Here is a 23,263-nt window from a genome sequence, read left to right on the forward strand (position 1 = left end):
CATCATCATTGTCATCGGCGCTTTATTCCAAAGCAAGTGAGAGTCCTTTGAGGAGTAAGCGCCTGACGTTGTTTGTGAGCTATGCTGGCCGTCATTCCAACGCTTTCTTTTCAGGGACTCCACCCATTGCTGCGTGGCGAATCGTGCCAATAGCTGGGCGCGTGAATGAGGCGGAATTTTTACTCCGCAGAATTTGTACACGAAGGCAGGAATGCCGCAAATGTATCGAAGTAAACTCGACACGAGTTGAGCGCTGGAAGTGTCTCTTTCAAGGGAGGCTTAGCCCCCGAAGCAATACATTACACTTGTGATTGAAAGAGATTTTACAGCATCGTAAAATAATAATAGCGATCATGTTTAGCCCTTTGTGAGTTCGCTGCTGGATGAAGGCCTAACTACGTGACTACTCGGTCATGCTGGGGGTAGTTTGAGAAACGTCCTCCAATGCCTGTCAGTAGCCTTGGTGAAGAAGGGGGCCGACGTTAAAGGACACAGTTGCTAGCCACGCAGCTGATTCTGCAACGCATGCGCGGCTGTCCCTGGACCCAGAACATGTATTTATACTGGAGGAATCCGATTAGCTACAAAGCTCTTTTTCACAGATGTCCAGTAGTCGCTGGGCTTCCGGGCCTGGTTGGCAGTGGTCACAGCCATGTTACACATGGGATACCAACAGATACACCCACTTTAACAGGAACACTCAATTTTATAGGCTCATATTAAAAGATATATTTTTCACTATTAAAAAAAAAGTTGCCATAAAATGAAACTGCATTTTATACGCAGTCGTAACTGAACGTAACTACGTTTTGCAAACTCGCGAAGCCAATCTCGACATCCCGAATTAAAGGGGCGCACGAGGAGGCTATCGAGCGATCCATCAAGCAGACAAACATCTCGCTTCCGCCACTACTCCGAGGACGTGTGGCCCCTTGCCTGCTATTGGCTGCGGCTTCTCAAAAGGAAAGAGAGAGAGAGGTCCTTCCAGGTCATTTGCCCGCTTGTCTCGCCAGACGGTAGCCCCTGCTTATGAGCCTTCCCACTGGGATCGGCGAGCACAGAAGAGAGAGATGGAAAAGGGGCGCGCGATTAGGAAGCACGTCCACGATTACATCCCTCCTGCCCGGCAGAGATACGGCCCTCCACCGGCGGGGCACATGCCGCATTACCACGCCCTGGCCATTAAGGGTCATTGTGTGCTCGCCACCGATTGTGATCTGATTGCCGAGGCTTAAATAGATGCAGTGGTTTGCCACAGTCTGATGCACATGGACTTTGGCGGCCAACCTTTTAAAATTCATTTATTTTTGTTACACCCCCCATCCCCCCCCCCCTGCACTGTACATTCGTCATCTCGTAGTTACATATTTGAGGATTATTGAAGCGGGGTCGGTGGACTGAGACTCTTATTCTCCAGCGCCGTGATGTGCCCTGTAGATAACAGTATAGCAACTAGGTTGCTGATCACCTTATATGGAATATTTAGGTATCATCTAACAGTTATATGTAGATATTTTTTCTCTCTCTCCAGGTACTCTGGATTACTCCATCCTGTCAATAGCTCATTGCAATTAATTAGCCGAACCCAATGCACACCTCTCCGGAAAATTGTCTTCATTCTCAGCAAGGCTTCATGGATATCATCGTTATTTGCTTATTTTTATTATACCATGCCTCCCGTCCAGTACATATCGACCATATCGACGCACCCAATAACAACATTTTGGGTGGAGCAGTGGTAAAGTGGTTAGTGCCACCTGACTGCGATTCCCAGCCATTGCTAACATTAGCGGCTAATATTGGCCGCGAAAGCCTACATGTTAAATTGAAGTATATGCTTGCACTCATTAGGTCTTCCCAGATGTGATAATTTTGCAGAAAGAGATGGGGGATGGGAAATTAGTACCACTTTGTTGGAATTCCACGTTAATTGCCCGATGGATTGAGTGGTTCCAGAACGAAAACGTGAAATTGCCATCACAGCCACAGGGCTGCCAACCCAATGGAGCACCTCCTCTCACGGGGGGCCCGAGACGGTTTTGACACCTTGCGACTTTAACATTTTTTTAAGCCGGAAGTCGGCATTTCTGAGTGAGAACTATTTGTACGGAGGGCGCTGGGACGCTTGGCACATGGAAAGGATGAGGTCAAATGAAGGGAAGAAAACACAAGGGGGGTGGGAGAAGAGTGAAGCAGACAGGGGGATGGGGGGGGGGGGTGGAAGACAAGGGATGTTGCTGCTCGCCGAGAAGCGCTGTTGCTTCAGCCGACGATCGTTGAACAGGGCGCAATTTTCCACTGGAAACATTGTCTGTCCAAAGTAGCAATCACAGTGGAGTGACTATTCCATTTCTTATTTTTTTTTTGCCCACGAGATAAGGCGGAGGGGTTGAGATGGGAGAGGAATATAGAGGGATGCAAGGCAGTCTGTGACAAATGGGGCGCCACGGTGGCTATGAGATGTTAACTACCTCGCCTGGTATGCGGGAGGGCGTGGGTTCGATCCCGACCCTGGCGATGTCTGTATATTTTGAGTTTGCGTGTTCTAGCTCCAACGTGGATTTTTTGTGTATTTGGAGTTTGCGCATCTCTCTTCCCGTGGTCGCGGGGATTTTTCTCCGGGTCCTCCGGTTCTTCCCTCCACATGTCGAATCAACGTGCGTATTTGGATGATGTAAATGTCCACATCGTTGGGGCTATCATTTGTGGCCAGGTGGCTTCTGAAAGAGAGCTGCAAAGCTCAGTATGACCTTACCTGGTCAAATAAAAAAACATCGTTTAGTTTTAATTGAGTTGATTTCTTTTTAAACGTCTTGCCCACGACACAAGGCTGAATGGCTGGGAAGGGAGAGAGAGAGTAGTCTGCGACGCATCGGCGAAAAGTACAAGGTCAACAGCAGGAGTGGGAAGCAAATGAAAAAAAAATTGCAAAGGGGGAATCGTGGCGATGTAAGCCCGCCGCTCTTGGGCACAGGGGGCATGGAACGGTGCCCTCTCACGCGTTGTGCGCGACCTCCTGCACAAGTGGACGACGCGGCTCCTCAGCCCCGCTTTGTTCCCAGGTCCATTGCTCACGCAGCGTCGTGACAACTGAAATCGGCTGCTCTGCACAGGAAGTTGTTCAACTTGGGGGGGGGGGGGGGGCTTGCTTGATTCATCGTCGTCATCATCATCTGGATTGAAGGCCTCCGTACACAGTCCAGTGCTGCTCCTCCTGGCACGTGAACTGACCTCAGCGCTTCATCTCCGCTGGCAGTCGCCCCTCTTGGAAGGGTTAGATCGTCTCGCTGCTGTCCATCAGCAGTCTGGTCGATCGTCCATCATCCCATCTCGCGATGCGTCCAGCGCAATTCCCGTTTACTTTTCCTCATTGTCAATATGACGTCTCTGATTTTCGTATGAATCTGTGTGTTGGTTTATTTGTGGATATCTGCCATATCCTCCACTGATATCCCACTGATTCACCAAATGTTGCACAACTTAACTTTTCAAAACAAGATGTAGGGTACCATCTGGCTTGGTGGCACTGATGGAGGGCTTCAGAATCAGAATCAGGATTTTTATTTAGACTGTAGGAGGAATTCAGCGAGTTATGAAGCCCTTTTTCACACATGTCCAGTAGGGGTGGGTCATACCTAACTGAATACCCAGGTGTACCTGAGTCGTGCTTGACTTGCGATCGGAAGGTTGAGAATTTTGGCGTGTGAATTCCTGCCAACGCATCATTGCGGGAAGGCAACAGCGGCTGTCCTTAGGATGGACTTATCCCCACCGTTGGAGCTTGGAATTTCCACCGCAAACACTCGAGTCTACCGGGATCAATGCCACAACCCCCATTGCTGATACCGCACGTGGAGGAAACCACTTCGACTTGACGTTGCGACCCATGCCTCAGCGTCAAAGCGGTCCAGGTTCTTAATTGACAACTTGAGCGCGCGTTGGTGCCGCGTTCACCGGCGTTACGTCGAGAGAGGTTTTGAGCGGAGGAGCTCCGCAGAGCGACGGCATTGTTGTAGGAGCGGCTGGGCCCGGGGTCAAAGATCAATGACTTATGCATGCGACTGTTGGGGAGAAATAGTCACTGGAGGGTGATGTTAAGAAAGCGCAGCCCTCGGCTGCCCTGTGTCAACACAAACAGAAGCGGGGCGAGGGGGAAGCTGCAAAACAAAGATCCTTTCCCCTCCCTTCCCTCTCTGCGTCTGTTCAACCTTGCGCTCGCCTTTTCTCCTCTCTCCGTCTTTACTCTCTCGCACTCGGGACTCCCTCCCGGAGACACACACCGACAAAGCCTCGCGTATGTACACACGCCTGCCCCCCCTCCTCCCACTCTCCCCACTGCCCCCCCTCCCATTAGGGCAGCCACTGCTCCCGCGATCAAACAGTGCCATCATGTACTGGCCCCCTACCAATAAGCATCAGAGACTCAGTCCCTCGTGTCACCACCCACTCAATCGCCACCCAAAAACGCCCGAGCTCCGAAGCTGTCGCCGCGTCGTCTCCTCTCGCGAAATCGCAGCGCCGTGCTGGTTGTCGCACGGCGCTGCGATCCACGCGCCCTTGGGTTTGAGTTCCGCGAAAGTCATAACACCAATGGCAATTGTAACAATGGTCTTCTTTGCCCTGTGTCTCCGTTAGGTTGACAGAGGGTTCCTCTTGCGGTGACTCATTCTTCGGATATTGCCCGTGTAATGAAAATCCGCAAGCCGTGTTATACGCAACGCGTGTTAAATCCAGAGCCGTAGCAGGATGTGAAAAAGAGAAAGATATTTCGTCCATCCTCAGATGGATTTTTCCCATAAATGCACTTTTTCTTTTGTCACGGATAAGAGGAGTGAAGTAAGTTGGGATGCGCAATTCCTCCGTCTCGAGATGCGAAACGGCCAACAGGGCAATTGTGATGCAGTCATGGGGAGGCGGGGGGGGAGGTGGTGGGAGATTGGTGTTTTGGAATCCGTGGGCCTTTCGGGGAGAAAGACGCTTGCGATGCGTCTTCCGAGATAACGATTAACTTTATTGCACGTTGCTCTGCAGAGCCCCGGGATTTTTTTTTAATGCGGAGTAAAATGGGATGACGTCGCAGATAGTGTTCGTGTGGCGAGCACCACAATTTTACAAGTAATGGCTCTGCTGCTGACCCTGAGCCTGACTTTATCTCTAAGGACAGCGAGTCTGAAAAGCTTTTTTTTTTAAGTGGCAAATAAATAAATGAAACTGTGCAACGCAGCCCAAAACAAAACTGGCTCTCTGGATGTGATGTTGGTGTCCAGTTTACGGACAGGAAGAACGTCAGATAAAAAAAAAACGTTCGGCAATTTTGCGATCTTCCTCGTTCGCTTAGGATCAAAGTGCATTGTAAGTTTAAAAGTACTGGCTTTGATTCACCACAGGCATGGACGTTTAATATAAATCAATGGGGCAGGTGATTCATATTTCTTTGCGATTCGTAACATTTCTGGTTTTGTTGTAACACGTGTGAATGCATAAGTGTGTGTTTGTGCATTGCACCTACAGAGTGTGCCGATATTTTTAAATAAGGCAAGCGTTTCGCGTGTGTCAGTATAACCAGCCGGCGGGAAAGGTATCAAATGAACATGCCACCATCAGGAGCTGATGTACGGTCTGCATGATTGCATTTTTTTAAAGGCGCCTTCAACACACTGCTTTTTTTTTTCCCCAAGGCTAAGCCATTACGAAACGTAGATTCGTATCCCTGGCATGAGATCGTCATTCTCGGAAAAAGCAAAAAAAAAGTTCGCTAAAGCCATCGGCCGTAAGAGATGTACTGCTGCCTGGCGTCCTGACCTTTCAACCCTCGGCACCCGTCAAGAAAGAAAATCCGTGCGATGTAACGGAGTCCCCCATATCCCCACCCGCTCCCCTCCCCACCGAAAAGAAAACTAAATTTCGGCTTTCATTTTCTTCCATGCAGTGCTACAATTTTCCGTTCGTCGATTCAACCGAGGTTGTCATGACCCCGCACAGGTTTCATGGGATGGCAGCTGCAGAGTGTGCGTTGCGAGTGAGATCGTTTCATAGGATGTGGCAGCCGTAACCTTCGGTGACTTTGGCTTCTCTTCCTCTTGACGAGGGCAAAGATGCCGGCTTCACCCGTGCCTCAATGTCAGACTGCCGCTGGTAATGTGCTGCAAGAGGAGGGCCACTGTTCCTGCAACATTTTTACGTATTCTTTCTTTTATTTCTCATGAAGGATTTCAGCCGTACCGACGCTCGCACTTATCGGTAACCCTCCCTTGGACTTCGACTCCCAAGTGGCTGTTGAAGATTCATCTTGTGCCCAATCGCACCTTTGACACTGTGACCACCGCATAATTTCACACGGCCGGTGAACATCTGGGCCTGATTATAACCGGCGTGTTATCTTTTCCTTATTCCGAGCCATGCGGTCCACTCTGCCATTAATAATGGTTGCCCAGCTATGGGCAAAAGTGAATATGGAAAAACACGTGTCCTGTTTTTACACATTGTAAAAACAGAGCATTTGTGGAAAGAGAAAACGCTAGTGCACTCCTTTATTCATCCCCCATAGCGTCGAAAGGGAATGAGCCCCCCCCTGCTGAAAGCTCAGCAACCCCCCCAATCCCCCCACCCCTCCACCCCTCCACTAAGTTTAACATTTGTCATACTACAGCACTGTTCTTAACTTATTTTCAGAGATGGCACCACTTTTGCCGATAAGACATTATCAGTGTGAGAGGGCCGCCACACATTTGAAAACATTGGGGGTTTGACAGCAGCAGCACAATGATAGGGTTTGGGGGGGGGGGGGGAGTTGTCACTCGTTGTCTACTGTCGGGGGCCGCACATCAGGGGCTGCACTGAAGGCCACCAGGGGCTTCCAGTGGCCCGCGGACCTTCCAATGAAGAACGCCGTGCGACAGGATCGTCTCTACGTATCTCTTGCTCTAATTTTATAAATGTGTGGGGTTGCCAAAGCAGATGAGCGCTAACCCATTTTGCTTTGTCTCACTCAACAGTGAATTGTATTTTTTTAACAAATGCACTTTGTACATTTTAAATGCGATAATTAGATCTACCTTGTTTCGTAACACGTCTCTCCCTCGATTTGAAGCCCATCTAATTTACACGTAGGAAAAACACACTCTGGCTGTCAAAATGTTGAACCGGATGTATCACCTATTCTATCAGGATATCAAATAGGTTTGGCACAATGAACAAATAGGAGACATGCTACGACAGAATAAAATAAGAAATCATAAATTAATTAAATGTCCACAAAAGACAGGTTGATATATGCTGCTTTACAATATCGTTCATGTCATGCCCTGAAAAGCACAGCAAGTGTTCCCTTTGCAATCAATAAATAATACATAGAATCCCACAGTATTGCATACAGTTTGACTCACGTTTGGTAAATATATAAAAAAACTAAAACTAGGTGCTGTTCTTAAAGTCACGGCATGGGAGCATTTTAACACGTTGGCTTTCGAGACCAATATTATCCATAATAATAATAAAGGTTCATATTCTTGAATCCCTGCAGTCACGAAAGCTTTAAATAAAAAAAATAATGAAGGTTGTGCAAATATAAATGTGTCATTAAACCCGCCACCACCCGACACAGCCAATTAGTAAGGCGTGTCACGTTACCACACGTGGCAATTTGTTACTAGTACAGCACACCCGTGTGTTGGAGAGTAAACTCACAACATGTGCAATTGTAAACCCCTATTATGGATAATAATCAACCGGTGGTTATTTTATTCGGGTACTGCTGCCCTCCGTGGGAACGTGGTAAGTCCACCACGTTCATCATTGTCAACGGAGATGAGTACTGCCCTCGGAGACAACGCTCATTTGAGCTTTGGAGACGCTGTGATTTTTTTTTGAGTGGTGAATCACCAAAGCCTCCGGCAACGGATTCTGGCCGCTGCCCTACAAAGCCACCGCTAATGGGACCTACTATGTGCACATTTTAGCTTTCCGCACGAGGAATTTCCATGAGAGCAAAGCCACTCGCCGTTAAAGTTTTGGCGGGCTCAAAGCGAGCGCTGTCTGCCCATGCTCTTAATTGCTTGGCAATGCCAGCGTATATTTTGCAGTCCTTGGCACCCAGGCCAGTGTGATTTCAAGTTCAGCTTAGTTTCGTGGGCTGTTTGCCAAACCAATCATGCAATCCATCATTCGGACAGGGATACAGCACGCGACTGGAATCCTCATATTTTGGTAACCTTTGTGACGTATATTAAAAAAAAAATGTTCGTGCCTATGGTAGCGTGTTGTTTCATGTGCAGCACATGAAGTCGTTGTGGTATATATGTTGTGTGCGTATTTATCTTCGGTGATGTACTTTGCGTGTGAATGTGACACCAAGGTTGAAGTGTTTTCAGGTTCAAATGAGCTTGGCATGGTGTTTATCTTTTTATTGCAGCCCCGTGATCTATTGATGGCAATTCCACATTCGCATGGCAGGAGCAAGTTATGCTATCAGACGACCACTGTTTTGTGTCTGTAGCTACAGTATTTCATTTTTTTTGTTTTCTTTCGTGTTTTTGAAGTTGTTCTTTAACCAACACGACCGTCCTCTTTATGAGACCTCCTTTGCCAGTAACACGATGTAGGAATAGGTTTTACCCTTTTAACTGGCACAAAAACTGACACCTTTATTCAAGGCATCATGTTTGCAATAACCACAACACAAGCAGTCAAAATGCAAACAAAAAAGACAACTCTGATAATAGGCTCTAAGAAAAGCCGTCTCGGGTGTGGACCAATCAAATTCAAGGACAGTATCAATATTATTATCAGATTTGTCTTTTTGTTTGCATTTTGACTGCTTGTGTTGTGGTTATTGCAAACATGATGCTTTGAATAAAAGTGTCAGTTTTTGTGCCAGTTAAAAGGGTAAAACCTATTCCTATGACCGTCCTCTTTAACTACAATAATACGAACCGAGCCACAAGATTTACTTATGCAGCCAATGCATATTTTAATGTAATGAAGCCTTTCATTGGTTCAGTCAGATATGTATTCATTTAGATATCCTATTTAAGATATCTATATAAATAAATATGCAATTGGGATTTAATTATTTATTCCCCCCAGATATGTGATGAACTGTCAGGATTTGGGGGGTGGCGGGAGGTCAAAATTTGATTCATGAAGAGGCTTTCTTTCTCGTTTTTATCATCCCGTTTGTATTATTGCATCTCATTGTTGTTGTGAACAGTTTTTTTATTATCTTTCGCCTTATAATAATATCTTGTGTATTATTTTTTCTGCATATTATTTCCATACATCGTAAATGCGCGTATACGATTTTAACGTATGATGTTACGGATGCAGCATGAGCTTAAGAGTCAAATTTAATCTACGGATCAATTCATCTTCGCATGCTATTTTGCAACAACGTATGGCCTCTACGCGTAAGTGCAACGTGTAAAGTGTGCCTTCAATTACCCTGTAAGCCTCTCAAAAGGGCACCGTTAAAGCAAAGCATGGTAGAATGTCATAATGCGCAAAGAGCATTTTGAATATTGCAGTTTGTGAACACATTTTCCACTAAGCTGGGTTTTGAAAATATTTGGTGGTCCCCACAATATTTCTGTACATGTGGGGCGCATTACCAAAATTGTTAATTTGCCGTGAAATTGAAGGTTAGGAACCCAGTTGGCATTATATGTAGTCTGAATTTACCCCACTCCAGCATTTTAAATTGCGACATTTGCATTCGGGGCAGAATGCTTCACCACCCAGTGACATCGATTATTCAAGGTTTCTTGCAACTGTCAAATATTTGTAAAACTTCGTGGTGAATGGTAGTACTTCTAGAGGCTGCTGCGTGTGGGTGATGTGAACCCCTTACATAACCAGATACGATTGAACAAGAACAGTGATTCTTGCACGTGTGATTTGACGCATGCGTGGTGAGCTTTCGAATGGATATTAATACATGCATCATTAGTATACCCTTTATCGTGATTTGAGTTATACATGTTAACCTTTGTGCCACCTGGGGAGATACAGTTAGCTGATTTTGGTGCACTTTTCCAGGAGCCAGTTCACACAGCAGTTGTCCATGAGTCAGTGAACATGGCAACATTTTGCAAGGAATCTTTTTTTTTAAAACATTATATGGGACGTATTTTCACCAGTCTCCTCATGGGAAATCCACTTTTGGCATTCTACAGCGTTGTACTCGTTGTATCGACCTCGGAAACACGAGAGGCCGATTCCACACTCAGCTCACAACATTCTGGAGTGAGTGTTGAGCAGCCTAAGTAGAGGGTCACTTGACTGGACGTTCCCTCTTCTTCACGGTTCAAGGTTATATAAGGTCAAAGAGAAAGGCGCAGCCCTCCAAATTGTTCGCTCACGCCGCTGCTGGTGGAAGGGTCTCTACTAGAGGGCTCTCTGGAGACCCCCCCCCCCCCTCTAAAGTGGGTATCTTGGCCTACTCTTTACAACGCTGGAAGAGGTGGGAGAACCCGACACGTTATTCCGCAGCACGTGACCTGCCGATCGCCAACTTTATCCTGCTGGGTCGAAAGTGACAATAGTCTAAAGTTTATCTGTCCGGGACCAGTTCCAAGGTTTGCTGCTCGATACCGTTGCGCTAGACAGCCAAGTGATAGCATGCGAGATAAACAAAGGCACATATGGCCGTAGGCTCCAGCCGGTCACACGCTTTCCTGCGGAAGTTAGTAATCTCACGGTACCCTGCAAAGATCAGGGCACGGCGTGTCGGTATCGTGGCCAAATTGACCGCGCCCCCCAGCAACGTAATAAACAATGTTCCACGTATAAAGAATCGAAGCAAAGTTCACCTGGTCAACAAAATGTGAGTGGTTGAATGTGGAATCGGAGTGGGCGTGAGGACGTGGCTCGGTGGTTTTCAGCGTGCTACCCCTGTGAGCCCAGTGACCCGACTACGATTCCCAGGCAATTCTTAACATCAGTCGAGAGTGAGATGTGAACCAACCATTCACCCATCCGCACTGACCAACGTGGTGAAGTGTAGTCAAACAACCCTCTTGGCCAAATCGACGTGGTGGGTGGCTTCATCTTCCAGACGTAGTTTGACAAAGAACCGTCGCATTGTCGTGCGCGCGTTTAATAAGCAATTGAATAGCATTGATCTTTAGCACCAAAACAATAGGAGGAAAGTACAGGTGCATCGATTAATCGATTCATAATTAATTGATTAATAAGTATTAAGCAATCAAGGTATGAATGATCGATTAATCGATTCATAATCACTCGATTAATAATAATTCATAATAAATTGATTCATAATAATTAATTTATTACTAATTATTAATAATTGAATTGCTTAATAATTATCAATCAATTAATTATCGATCGATTAATCGATCATTAATACCGTAAACGGTTGAGGTTCCACTACTGATGACAGAGATGAGCCAATTTGAGTCAGGGGAGGCGGGGGGATGGGACACATCCACCCCGTTTGGAATGCGCGGTGTACGTGACTGACAGCACCATTTCGGCCCCATAGTCTTATCCACGGCTCGGCTCAATAGGAGGCGGCTCAAAGCCACGCTTAGCTTGAGGCGGCTCTCGGCGTACGGCCCTCCGAGCCACGCTCGGGATTCCCACGAGCTGAGGCTAAGCCAGGCGATGGCCGGGCCCGCTCACTGCTGCGTCTGCGAGGACAGCTGAGCGGCTCAAGGCTGAGCTGGGCCGCGTTCGAGATTGAGCCAGAGTTGAACTGCGATGAAGAACACGGCCTTCTCGATATCACGTGGCCGTGTCGACCCACACGGTTTAGTCCATATTCTTGTACATGGAACTTGAGTTTCCAGGTCCGTACGGCGCACAGCCGTTTCAATACGGGTAAAGATTTGTTCTCTTTGTTTGTGTTTCTCCCTTGTAATGGGACTTTTTAGGATGAATATTGAGATTCATAAGGGGCACGGGTGACCAATAAGGTCTGAATTGGTCGATAAGGGGTTGACAGGTATGTATTTGTATGTTTTGTTTTATATAGGTGCGTCAATAAAGGTTTTAAGAACAGGAACTTAACCATATGAATAGAACGTGTGTCGATTTTAAGCCGTGCCGTACTAAACCAAGCTGTTGCACGTGCTAATCGACTTAAGATTTTGTTTTTATATTCTCCACCCTCTAGATCTGCTTTTGCTGCTATTTTCATTGACATTCATGAACGCCGTAGCGGGCTTTAGCTTTGGTACTTGTGAACTGAACGTGCGGTAGGGGAACAATCTTTCTTACGCACAAAGTGTTGGACAATTAAGTCAATTCCTCAATGGTCCATTAAAGATTTGCTGGCCGTCTACAAGCGGCTGAGCTAATCGGCGTCCGCCGGTAAGATTTAAATAAACCTCTTTATGCTTGTTTTTTTCCATTTCCCGGATCAATTGCGGTTACTTTATTTTAGATGTGTTCGTGTTGCTGTGGGAGACCGGGAGTGTAGTGGTTACCCCGCCGTCCTATGACTCCCGGCTACCCAAGTTTGATTCCCGCTCACAACTGGTGTGAGTTGGCGGATATTCGAACCAGTTCTGGGCCTTCCGCTAGATCAACTCAGCCACAAATGAGTACCCGGTGCAGTGTGTGAAACGCCAACACTGGGGAGACACACAACCGTCTCCGTGTGAGGCTGGCCACACCACCTCACGCATCTTAATAGGTGCTCGATATAGTAATAGGTTTTACCCTTTTAACTGGCACAAAAACTGACACCTTTATTCAAGGCATCACGTTTGCAATAACCACAACACAAGCAGTCAAAATGCAAACAAAAGAGACAAGTCTGATAATAATATGCACTGTTCTTGAATTTGATTGGTCCACACCCGAGACGGCTTTTCTTAGAGCCTAGTCTCCACTGGTGTTGGACCAGAAGACGCCAAAAGGCGTACAACTCAAAAACAGCACACTATCAGAGTATTGAGGGCTCGGGGTGAGCATTTACATTATGAGACCTCCTTTGCCAGTAACAAGATATAGTAATAGGTTTTACCCTTTTAACTGGCACAAAAACTGACACCTTTATTCAAGGCATCATGTTTGCAATAACCACAACACAAGCAGTCAAAATGCAAACAAAAGAAACAACTCTGATAATAATATGCACTGTCCTTGAATTTGATTGGTGCACACCCGAGACAGCTTTTCTTAGAGCCTAGTCTCCACTAGGTTCTAAGAAAGGGTAAAACCTATTACTATATCTTGTTACTGGCAAAGAAGGTCTCATAAGGTGTTCGCTAATTGCCCGGAACCGTCTTACGTATCCCGCACGGCCGTCTCAGTGCTATGGTAGTTCAGAGCATTGGCAGGGCCGGATGAAGCCAGTGTGGGGCCTGTAGCATGATGTTATAAAGGGGCCCTGAATAAATAAAAAAAACCACGTAAATATTAAAACACAATTTTTTTACATGCATAGTAAAGTATTTTTTTTATTTTTATTTTCCATACAGCCCAGATAATACGACAAATCGGTAACCTTAAACAACCAGTCGTTCATAAAAGTTGGAGGCGGTATAGTACTATAGTAATAGAGCGAGTGCAGAATCGCTGAACCGGAATTGATAGCTTGAAAGCGTTTAGCGCGGGGCCCTTGAAAGTGCGGGGCCCGTAGTTTATGCAGCTACTTGTGCTACTCGGATAGTCCGGCACTGAACATTGGCCCTACAATTGTGGCAAAGCCGGCTTCCGATTCCTTGGAACACTCACACTGCCAACAATTACAACTCTTGCCTTATTCTAAGCCTGTGGCTGCTTCGAGGTTGACCTGAGTACCAGGGCACGAAGTGCCAACACCAGCAATGGGGGAGACAAAGGTGGTCGAGGATTGTTATGTACAACGCGCCACCTTCATCCTTAACGGGAGATTGCTTATTGCACTTGAAGCAAACGTATGATTTATACTAAGAGATGCTGTTCGTTATTGTCTCTCGCGTATGCGGGCACGTGCTTGTGTGAGTGCAAGTGTGAGTGGATGTTTGTTGCTCTCCTCTTTTTACACCGTCCTGCCAAACACATCCCGCTATATTCTACCATGTAGGAATTGTTATGTGTGCGTGTATGTAGCCATCTTCGTGTGTGTTTCTGTATGTTGCATACGTAAGTGGGGAGCGGTAGTGTTGCGCTACGAACCCGGCGACCCGAGTTCGATTCCTGCTCACGGCCAACGCCGGTGACGATTATCTGAACCCGTCATGGGCCTCCGCTAGGTCGACTCAGCCTCAAATCAGTACCAAGTCTGGTGCGTAAACATCACCAGTGGGGCAATTTTTTTTCTCGTACAGCACTCCGGTGTGTTGGAGAGTAAACCCACAACATGTTTAATTGTAAACCTCGATTATGGATCATATGCAACCGGTGGTTGTTTTATTCGGGGACTGTTGCCCTCCATAGGAATGTGGAAAGTCCACCATTGTCAATAGAAATGAGGCTATACCGTTGTTGCCTTAAATGAGTACCTGGTGCGGTGTCTAAACATCACCACTGGGGAGACAAAGGCGGCTGAGAGTGGTGTTGGCCACCCACCCGCTCGTGTGCCGTGCCGGCCTTCATAGGTGCTATTCGCTGACAACACTTGCCCCGGAAGTCTGTTGAGACTATACGGGGGGATATTTATCTTTTGTCTTTGTGCATACTTATAGTCACGTGTGTGTGTATGTGCGTGCGTCCGTATGTGCTATTTTTCGTGTGTGTGTTCATGGTCGACCGGAAAGTAGTGACCCATTAAGCCAATGCTTTGATCGGGGGGGGGGGGGCATTTGCTGACAGACTATCATGTTAACATTCATTGATTGACCACTTACTTACCTCCATTAGTGCACTTAAGCATCCAGGTCAGTGGCAAAGAATAAAGCCCCGGCTACTTTTGCTTTGCGTAAGAGTGAGGCAACAGCAAACGTCATGCAAAGTGAGATACTCATTGAAGATTACTGGGGAATGGGACAATTAAAGGCCCTCTTATTTGGCGGCCTAATGCAAGAATTCGACTTTTAAGCCCTGCATTTTCCAGGGCATAGCGCATTAATATCCTCCCCTTTAGAACAAGAACGTACAGTATGTTCCCCCAAACATGAATGCAGTGCGATTCATTGCATCCACTTAAAAATATAAACAAAACAGTGTCGAATGTTTTGAAAGTGTAAATAATGCATATTGCGTTTAAAAATAATAATAACTTGCGAGTGATTTCAACTCTCCGGGCGTGTTATTAGGGTTGGCCGCTTGATGTGATTGCCCTGCGTTGTTATGGGTTCAGATCAGAGTTAAGAGTCCACGCCTTTATATAGATCTTTCTTGCTGTGCGTTAAAACAGTTCTCCCCAAAAGATCAACCAGCAAACTGTGGAAAACTTTAAATGAGAAATTGAATATTGGTGGCACGCCATGCGTAGATGTTTTAAAGAAATCTATGGATGGGTACGTGCGTCTATGGACATATTTACGAACTCACACACGGGTGCATGACTCCTTTAACATCGCTCAGTGGTTTAGCCTCTGGCCGTCATCGTGTATGTATGTTGAATTTCGTTGGCTCCATACGTAGCCAACCACGCTAATAAGAGGTGCGGCGGAAGGGCAACAAACTTAAAACAAAAAGTAGTTATAAAGAAATGAGTTTTCAACCTAGATTATTTAAAAGTACACAGCTCCAGTGGCTTCCTAATATCAAAAGGAAGAGCGTTCCAGACGGCCGCAGATGCGCATCTGAAAGCGCGCAATGTGGTGACCGTCTTCCTTTGACGGTTCGCCAAAGGCCGCTGCGAGGACGACCGGAGTTTGTGTTGACGATTTATGCTGCGTGACGAGATCAGCGAGGCATCGTGGGTTCATTTGTGGCGAGCGCACAGTTGTGTCCCTCCAAGAAACCTTTCGTCTGGTAAATTTTCCGTATGTGAGTTTTATTTTTTTCTCTCATTCATCTTCATACCCACTTCCCAGTCTTCTCTGTCAAGTTCTTCAATCATTTCCTGCAGCCCATTATCATTGCTCGTTATAATAACTGTGTCATCTGTTATAATTTGGAACCTGCAACCTCTCTTCTGTTTCAGTATTCTCCAAGCCACGTTAAGTGTAATTGAAAAAACAATAATCAATTGTGGGATAGTATCGTTTTGTATTCAATCATCTTTGACCACCAACAATATTATTTATTAAGACAAAATCATTTATACCGGTGTGTCGTTCTGACAAATATTGATAGTGGTACGGTATATACAACTGCTTGTCTAACATGTTTTTTTCTCTTCACAATTTCAATAACTACGGTTTACAAAAACGGTATTTGTTATATTTTACTTTCATGCTGTTTTTTTTCTTCCCGGTTTAACGTGGTTGTTTGCCTCTCAAAAGGAGCTTTGTTATCTCAGTGAGCATTCACCTGCTCGTAAATGAGGCGACCGTCTCCGTCTGTCTCAAAAGTCAAAGAGTCAAAGAGTGTCCCTAATCACATCAGCATTGCGTGCCGCTTATCTCCGTCGATGGCCTTAAGCTTGGTGCGAAATTCTATTTTCTGACGGCAGGCACCAGACCACAACTGCTTTCGACTTGCCAGAAGAGCGATGGTCATCTTTATCACTCCCAAATAGGTGATTGACTCAGTCGACCCAGACCCAAGATTTTAACCCGTGATCTTCCACTTGCGAGTGGAGCTCACTGCCTCAGCTTCACCTCGCCAGATGCATATATTCGCATCGTATCGATTGTTGTAGTTGTAGTTTTAAGTTCGTAGAGAGTAAGTAAGCGTGTCTGGCCAGGGCACTTTACTTGAAGGGATGACGGCCGGCGATCGAGACCAGCGACGGTGAAATGACGCCGGCCTGAAAATAATTTACCGCCGTGATTTATTTTCGCGTGCAATTGAGGAATATGTGTGCACGCGCGTTAAGGCGCTGCGAAAAGAAAGACTTCTTACGCGTTCGGTAAGTTAACAGGTGCAGCGTTGGCCACCCGAACGCACTGAACGCTTCACGACCGGCCCCTTTCGATGTTCCGCAGGGCGGCGCAGAAGCTGAACCTGGCATCGCGGCGGAAGAAGAGGGCACTTGCGCCGACCATGCGCCTGCCCCACGAGCCGCCCGTCTTCCCCACGAACTTCAGCGGCCTCCTCCGCGTGAGCCCCCCGCCCGCCCCCCCGTGCCTTCTGCGCGGACTCTCCAAGACCAAGGAGAGCCCCGGCATCGGAAAGGTGCGGGTGACCTCTCGACCTTGTGACCTCGCGGCCTTGCGACCTCGCGACCTCGTGACTTTGCGACCTCGTGACTTTGCGACCTCGTGACCTCGCGACCTCGTGACTTCGCGACCTTGCGACCTCGTGACTTTGCGACCTCGTGGCCTGGTGACCTCGCGACCTCGTGACCTCACGACCTCGTGACTTTGCGACCTCGTGACTTCGCGACCTCGTGACTTTGCGCCGGTGCCGCAAGTGATGGGCGGCGGCGGAGCGGCCGTGTGGGTTGGCGCGTTTGTATGTATGTGTGTATGTATGTGTGTATGTATGTGTGTATGTATGTATGTGTGTATGTGTGTATGTATGTGTGTGTATGTATGTGTGTATGTATGTGTGTGTGTATGTATGTGTGTATGTATGTGTGTATGTATGTGTGTATGTATGTGTGTATGTATGTGTGTATGTATGTATGTGTGTATGTATGTATGTGTGTATGTATGTATGTGTGTATGTATGTATGTGTGTATGTATGTGTGTATGTATGTATGTGTGTATGTATGTATGTGTGTATGTATGTGTGTATGTATGTATGTATGTGTGTATGTATGTGTGTATGTATGTATGTGTGTATGTGTGTATGTGTGTATGTATGTATGTGTGTATGTATGTATGTGTGTATGTATGTGTGTATGTATGTGTGTATGTGTGTATGTATGTGTGTATGTATGTGTGTATGTATGTATGTGTGTATGTATGTGTGTGTATGTATGTGTGTATGTATGTGTGTGTGTATGTATGTGTGTATGTGTGTGTATGTATGTATGTGTGTATGTATGTATGTGTGTATGTATGTGTGTATGTATGTATGTGTGTATGTATGTGTGTATGTATGTGTGTATGTATGTGTGTATGTATGTATGTTTGTGTGGGGAGCAGTAGTATAGCGTTTAGCGCACTGCCCTATCAACCCGGCGATCCGAGTTCGATTCCCGCTCATGGCCAACACCAGTGACGATTATCTGAACCGGCCCTGAGCTTCCCCAAGGTCGACTCAGCCACAAATGAATACTTGGTGTGGTGCGTAAACATCGCCACTAGGGAGACAAAGGCGGTCGGGCGTGGTGCTGGCCATCCACCCCCTCGTGTACCGTTCCGGCCTTCATAGATGCTCATGCTCTTCCGACTGCGAGTCCAGCTCTCTCTAACCACGGCGCTATCCGGCCGGATTGACTTATACTGAATATGTATTTATACCGGAGGAATCCGATGAGCTTTAAAGCTCTTTTTTCACAGATGTCCAGTCGTGCAGACGCCTTCATCCAGAAGCCGATTGACACGGGGCTGTATATGATTATTTATCACTATGTATTATTATTATTATTACACACGCGTATAAGTGAATAACAATATGTGAAACGAACGCGCACACCGATCCTTGAGGCTGTGCACTGCATGGAAATGTTCAAAGGGTTGTTAATAAGATTTGAGAGGGACATACTAAAATAGGAACCCTGACCCACTGCAGGGCTTATTTGTGAAGCCCCATGCCTGTAGTTCATACATATATAAAACAAGGAGTAAACAAGATGGAAAGCCAATCCATTAAGAGAAGACCATGCATTGAAATACGCGTGCAAAACAAAAAACTACCGTGAAGTCTGGATTTATAAAGGCCGAGCCTATGTGTTACGTATGAAAGGCTGAGTAAAAAAATGAAATGGTGAGGCAGGTCCACTGACTAATGAGAAATCCGACAAGGTATATAAAAATACAGTCAACATGTTTTCTCGACTAACTTGAAGCAAATGTTGACGCTATCCCACAATGGCGATTTATTTTCTCTATATTTGGTCACGTTGCAATGCGAAGCAACGTTTTTCAAAAACTATCCATCCCATTTGCCCTGTTAGTTTATAGTTAAATGGACCCACTGATTTAGATATATGCACACTGGAATAATGATATTAATGATATTAGCATGAAACGTGCTCCACGTTTCAAAGTGAAAAACAAGTCACAGGCAACGTTTTTTTGTTTACTGGCACTAATTTTTTTGTAACGTTGCCAATATCCAGTGCGCGAGGTGACATCGGGGTGCCGAACTGTTTACAGCTCTCGTGTTTACACCACAATTGTAGCCAACTGCAATCCATTTGGGAGCCAAGTCTACAAAACCAACAGGCACCGGCAGTTGCTGCAATAATGAAAAGCAAAGATATGCTCGCGAATGCATTTCCAGCTCCATTGATTGCTTATTGAAGTGATCGCATGCACGGAGACTGGGCCTGTCTTTAAGCGCGTGCACACGCGCAGCTGTTTCAAGGTGTGCAGTCAACGAATGCAGCAGAGTATACAGATTAAATGCTTAATGAACCAATTACACGAATTAATGCAATCATGTATTGTTCTCTCAACCGGTCGCCATGTACACCGTCACTTTAGATTCCCCTGTCTGTTTTCGCGAGGCATTCCACCATAATCACGGCAATATGCACAGGGGTATAATTTAGTTCACACTTGAGTTGCAGGTGATTAACAAGTGGTGGATATTGTTGATATTACTATGGAGCGTAATGACCTACTCCTGCGGATGATCTCACATACACACACGAGTGTATGTATGTGTGCGAGTGTCATCATGTGTGGTAGTGTAGCGGTAAAGGCGCTGCGCTACGAACCCAGCGACCGAATCCCGCTCATGACCAATAACAGCGACGATTATCTGAACCGTCCTCAGCCTCCCCTAGGTCGACTCGGCCTCAAATGTATAAACATTGACACGCGGGAGACAGAGGTGTACGGGGCGTGCTACTGGCCACCCACCCCCTCGTGTGCCATGCCGGCCATCAAAGGCGCTCACGAACAGCATTTGACCCAAATGCCTGTTTAGGCTATGCGGAGGGATCTTTGTCTTTGTCATCATATATCATCCCCAATGGGGGAATTGACAGCCTTGGATCTCCATCTCTTCCTGTCCCTCATTGTTAGTGCCACCACCTGTCTGTCAGTCCTTGTAAACAAACCGCTTCAATCCGTTGTCCAGATACTTTGTCTTTCCTTTGATCTCTTGCCCTCCATCTCACCCGTAATGCACAAGACGTCCACGTGCCATTGTCTCATCACGTGGCCAAAAACGTTTGCCTCCCTCGGTCGCTGTACCCATTATAAGTTTTTTTTTTACTTGGCTTTGCTCTTTGTAATACATACTTCAAGTGGCTCTTTCATCCCACCTCATTTTCAAGTTTTCTACTTAGAACCCTCGGCAGGTTCAAGTGTAATTTGTCTAACCAGGTGAGAACTTGGAGAAGAGGATAGTCTCATTTGCAGACGAAAAAAACAAACGTGTTGCACGTATCAACTCACTTCAAGTATCTGCCGGCTTTTGTTCAATCCCTGTCTTAGTAACAGTCCACGATTCAGAGTGCATTTGCGCAATTTGGCGTGTGGGCATTTCGCGCAGAAACGCGGTGTGTATTTATTTGAATCGATGTATTTTATGGCGATAAAAACCAAAATACATGCACAGGTCCACCATTTGCTCTAAATAGACCATCGAGAGAAGTGCTGTTAGCAAGTACCGACCAAGGCGCTCCACCTGCACGGAGATTCGTTGCATTGTCACGAATCGAGGGTTGTGATTGGATTCAGGAAGAGCCTCTCTTTTTGTTTATTTACTGTGGTGAATACAACAGCCGCTCGTGGAGTCGAGTAAACCCAACACACGCAGCAGCGTCTATATATGAATAAATAAGCATATATGCCTACACACGCTATTCGATTAATCGATTGCAGGCTTATAAACCAATTTTAATCGGTGTGCAGAAAGATGATTTCGACTCTGCAGCGCACACAAAGGGAGGTTGTGGCCGAAAACCAATCCTGGCCGTCTTTGTCTCCCCAGTGCTGATGTTCACACACCAAACTAAGTACTCATTCGTAAGCCTCAGTTGGCCCAGAGGAGGCCCACAACAAGTTCAGCTTCATGGTTTAATTACCATTTGCGAGCCATTTGTTTGGCCATGAAGTTGAAGCCAGCTCGTGGGATGGTGGCGCAATGTGCAAGCGGCTGCAAAGATCCCCCGTATAGCCTTCGCAGACTGTTGGGACAAGTGCTGTTAGCGAGGAGCACCTATGAAGGCCGGCATGACACGCGAGTGGTTGGGTTGCCGTCACCACGCCCGACCGCCTTTGTCTCCCCAGTGGCGATGTTTACACACACAGCCTCATTTGAGATCGGCACTGGTGTTGGCCGTGAGCCGGAATCGAATTCGGGTCGCCGGGTTCGTAGTGCAGTGGCAAGGGACTACTGAGCCACCACCACACAAACAACACCTATATATAATGTTTTACGTAAGGTATGTTGTTCTTTAATTGAATACTTGAATATTCTTATGGATTCCTCGGCACGCAACAATATATTCAATTGCCTCTTTTGCGATGCGTCTTCGCTTATCGATCCGTTAGATTCCTTGTGTTTATTTCAGTAAAAAAAATAATCCTCAGACCACCCCCATGCCTCACGCGCAGCCTTATTGAGTGAGGTTGGTCATCATCATCGCTTATTGAGTGAGGTTGGTCATCATCATCATCGCTTGCCACCAGTTCTACAACCGACCTGGCGATACATCATGTTGCACTCCGTTCACCGTTGTTTTTTGTCATTCTATTGTAGCGGGGGGGAGGGGTCAAACAAAGTGTGATGTTTTATGACGCTCTGGTTATACGTCGTCATATTAAATGCATTGCCACGTGCTGTCGTTTTCGTCATCACAATAAAAATCAATCTGATGATTGAAATTAGACCGAGTTAGGAGAAACTGACGATATTATCAGCGCATGTTTGTTTTGCATGTTCACCACAAGTACGTGTGTCGATTTAAAGCTTTCGTGACTGCAAGGATTCATCTTCTTTGGTTCTTTCGGTAAAGTCACGTGTTGTGTTATTTTATTTTATCAATTTATTATTTTATTCTCATTCTACGTGACTTTACCGAAAGAACCAAAGAAGAAGTACGTGTGTGTTTAATGCAGACTTGATTACTTGAAAAAGGTTTATTGTTGGTGTTTGAACATCTTAACACCTGTTTTATAGCCAGAAAGGGTAAAACCTATTCTTATTTTTCATAAGGAGCAACAATGTTGGGATGTTTTCCCCCTCTGAAATGCAGGCCTATTACTGTAGTTAAAATAGGTAACTATTCAGGTGCTATTTTAAATTGTATTCATCTTTAAAGTGTAGTCTCTAACTCATTCTTATCCACTCTATCTCTATGGCCTCTCTATGTATGTGCTATGAAGTAGGGTAATTGACTAAAACGTCAGCTATATTATATTTTTCCTTTTAGGGCCATGGGGTGTGTTTTTTTCAGTGTTTTTCTTTTAAACATTTGTGTCTGTGCCACATTGCCAAAGCTACATTTAGTTTTTATTGTACCCACCTCATTTATAAAGTTCCTGTATCTAATATTTTTCTGCATCGAACATTCAACGTTTAAAGTTCCTAATTGACTTATTGACAGTTGGTGTTCTCCGATTAAAGATTTCCCCACAACTAACATGAGAATAAAATAATAAATTAATAAAAATCAAATATTGAGAATGTTATTGTTTTTTATTTTATTAATTTATTATTTTATTCTCATTCTATGTGACTTTACCGAAAGAACCAAAGAAGATGAATCCTTGCAGTCACGAAAGCTTTAAATCGAAAACTAACATTCAGTTTGGGCGGTCCTCTGAAAATTATTAAATCAAGGTCTCACCATATAAACAAAACGTTCACATGCCATCATGTCATATTACATGCTGTCAAAAACCAAATCACATCACACAATTGCTAGTATACCTTAACTGTTCCTTTAAATTAATTTCATATAATGAATATGCCAAACATCACATGAGAGGACTCCCTTGAAAAATAGTCTTGGGATTCAGTGAGGCCTTCGCCAGTTATACGGAGGGCGTTTGTTCGTTGTCATTAATGCTGCCAACATATTTAAGTAACGTCATCGACGAACGTCATCGACACGTGCATGTTAACGCACGCACACGTTCGCGCGCATCTCGTGAAGAGAAGCGCACGCGAGACGATGTTTGAGGGCCTCCCAAT

General features: G+C 45.7%; 1 protein-coding gene across 1 annotated transcript in view; it reads left to right on the forward strand.

Annotated features, from left to right (window-relative positions):
- The window catches only part of LOC116947861 (kinesin-like protein KIF26A), a 114,945-nt gene that overhangs the window by 53,728 nt on the left and 37,954 nt on the right, over positions 1-23,263 (forward strand). Inside the window, exon 4 of the mRNA XM_076071096.1 lies at positions 16,983-17,172. Within this exon, the coding sequence (XP_075927211.1) occupies positions 16,983-17,172 (190 nt within the window). The remainder of the gene's footprint in view (positions 1-16,982; positions 17,173-23,263) is intronic.

The sequence above is a fragment of the Petromyzon marinus genome, chromosome 31, assembly GCF_048934315.1.
Source record: "Petromyzon marinus isolate PM22_M1 ecotype Great Lakes invasive population chromosome 31, UKy_Petmar_22M1.pri1.0, whole genome shotgun sequence".
Taxonomy (NCBI): Eukaryota; Metazoa; Chordata; class Hyperoartia; order Petromyzontiformes; family Petromyzontidae; genus Petromyzon; species Petromyzon marinus.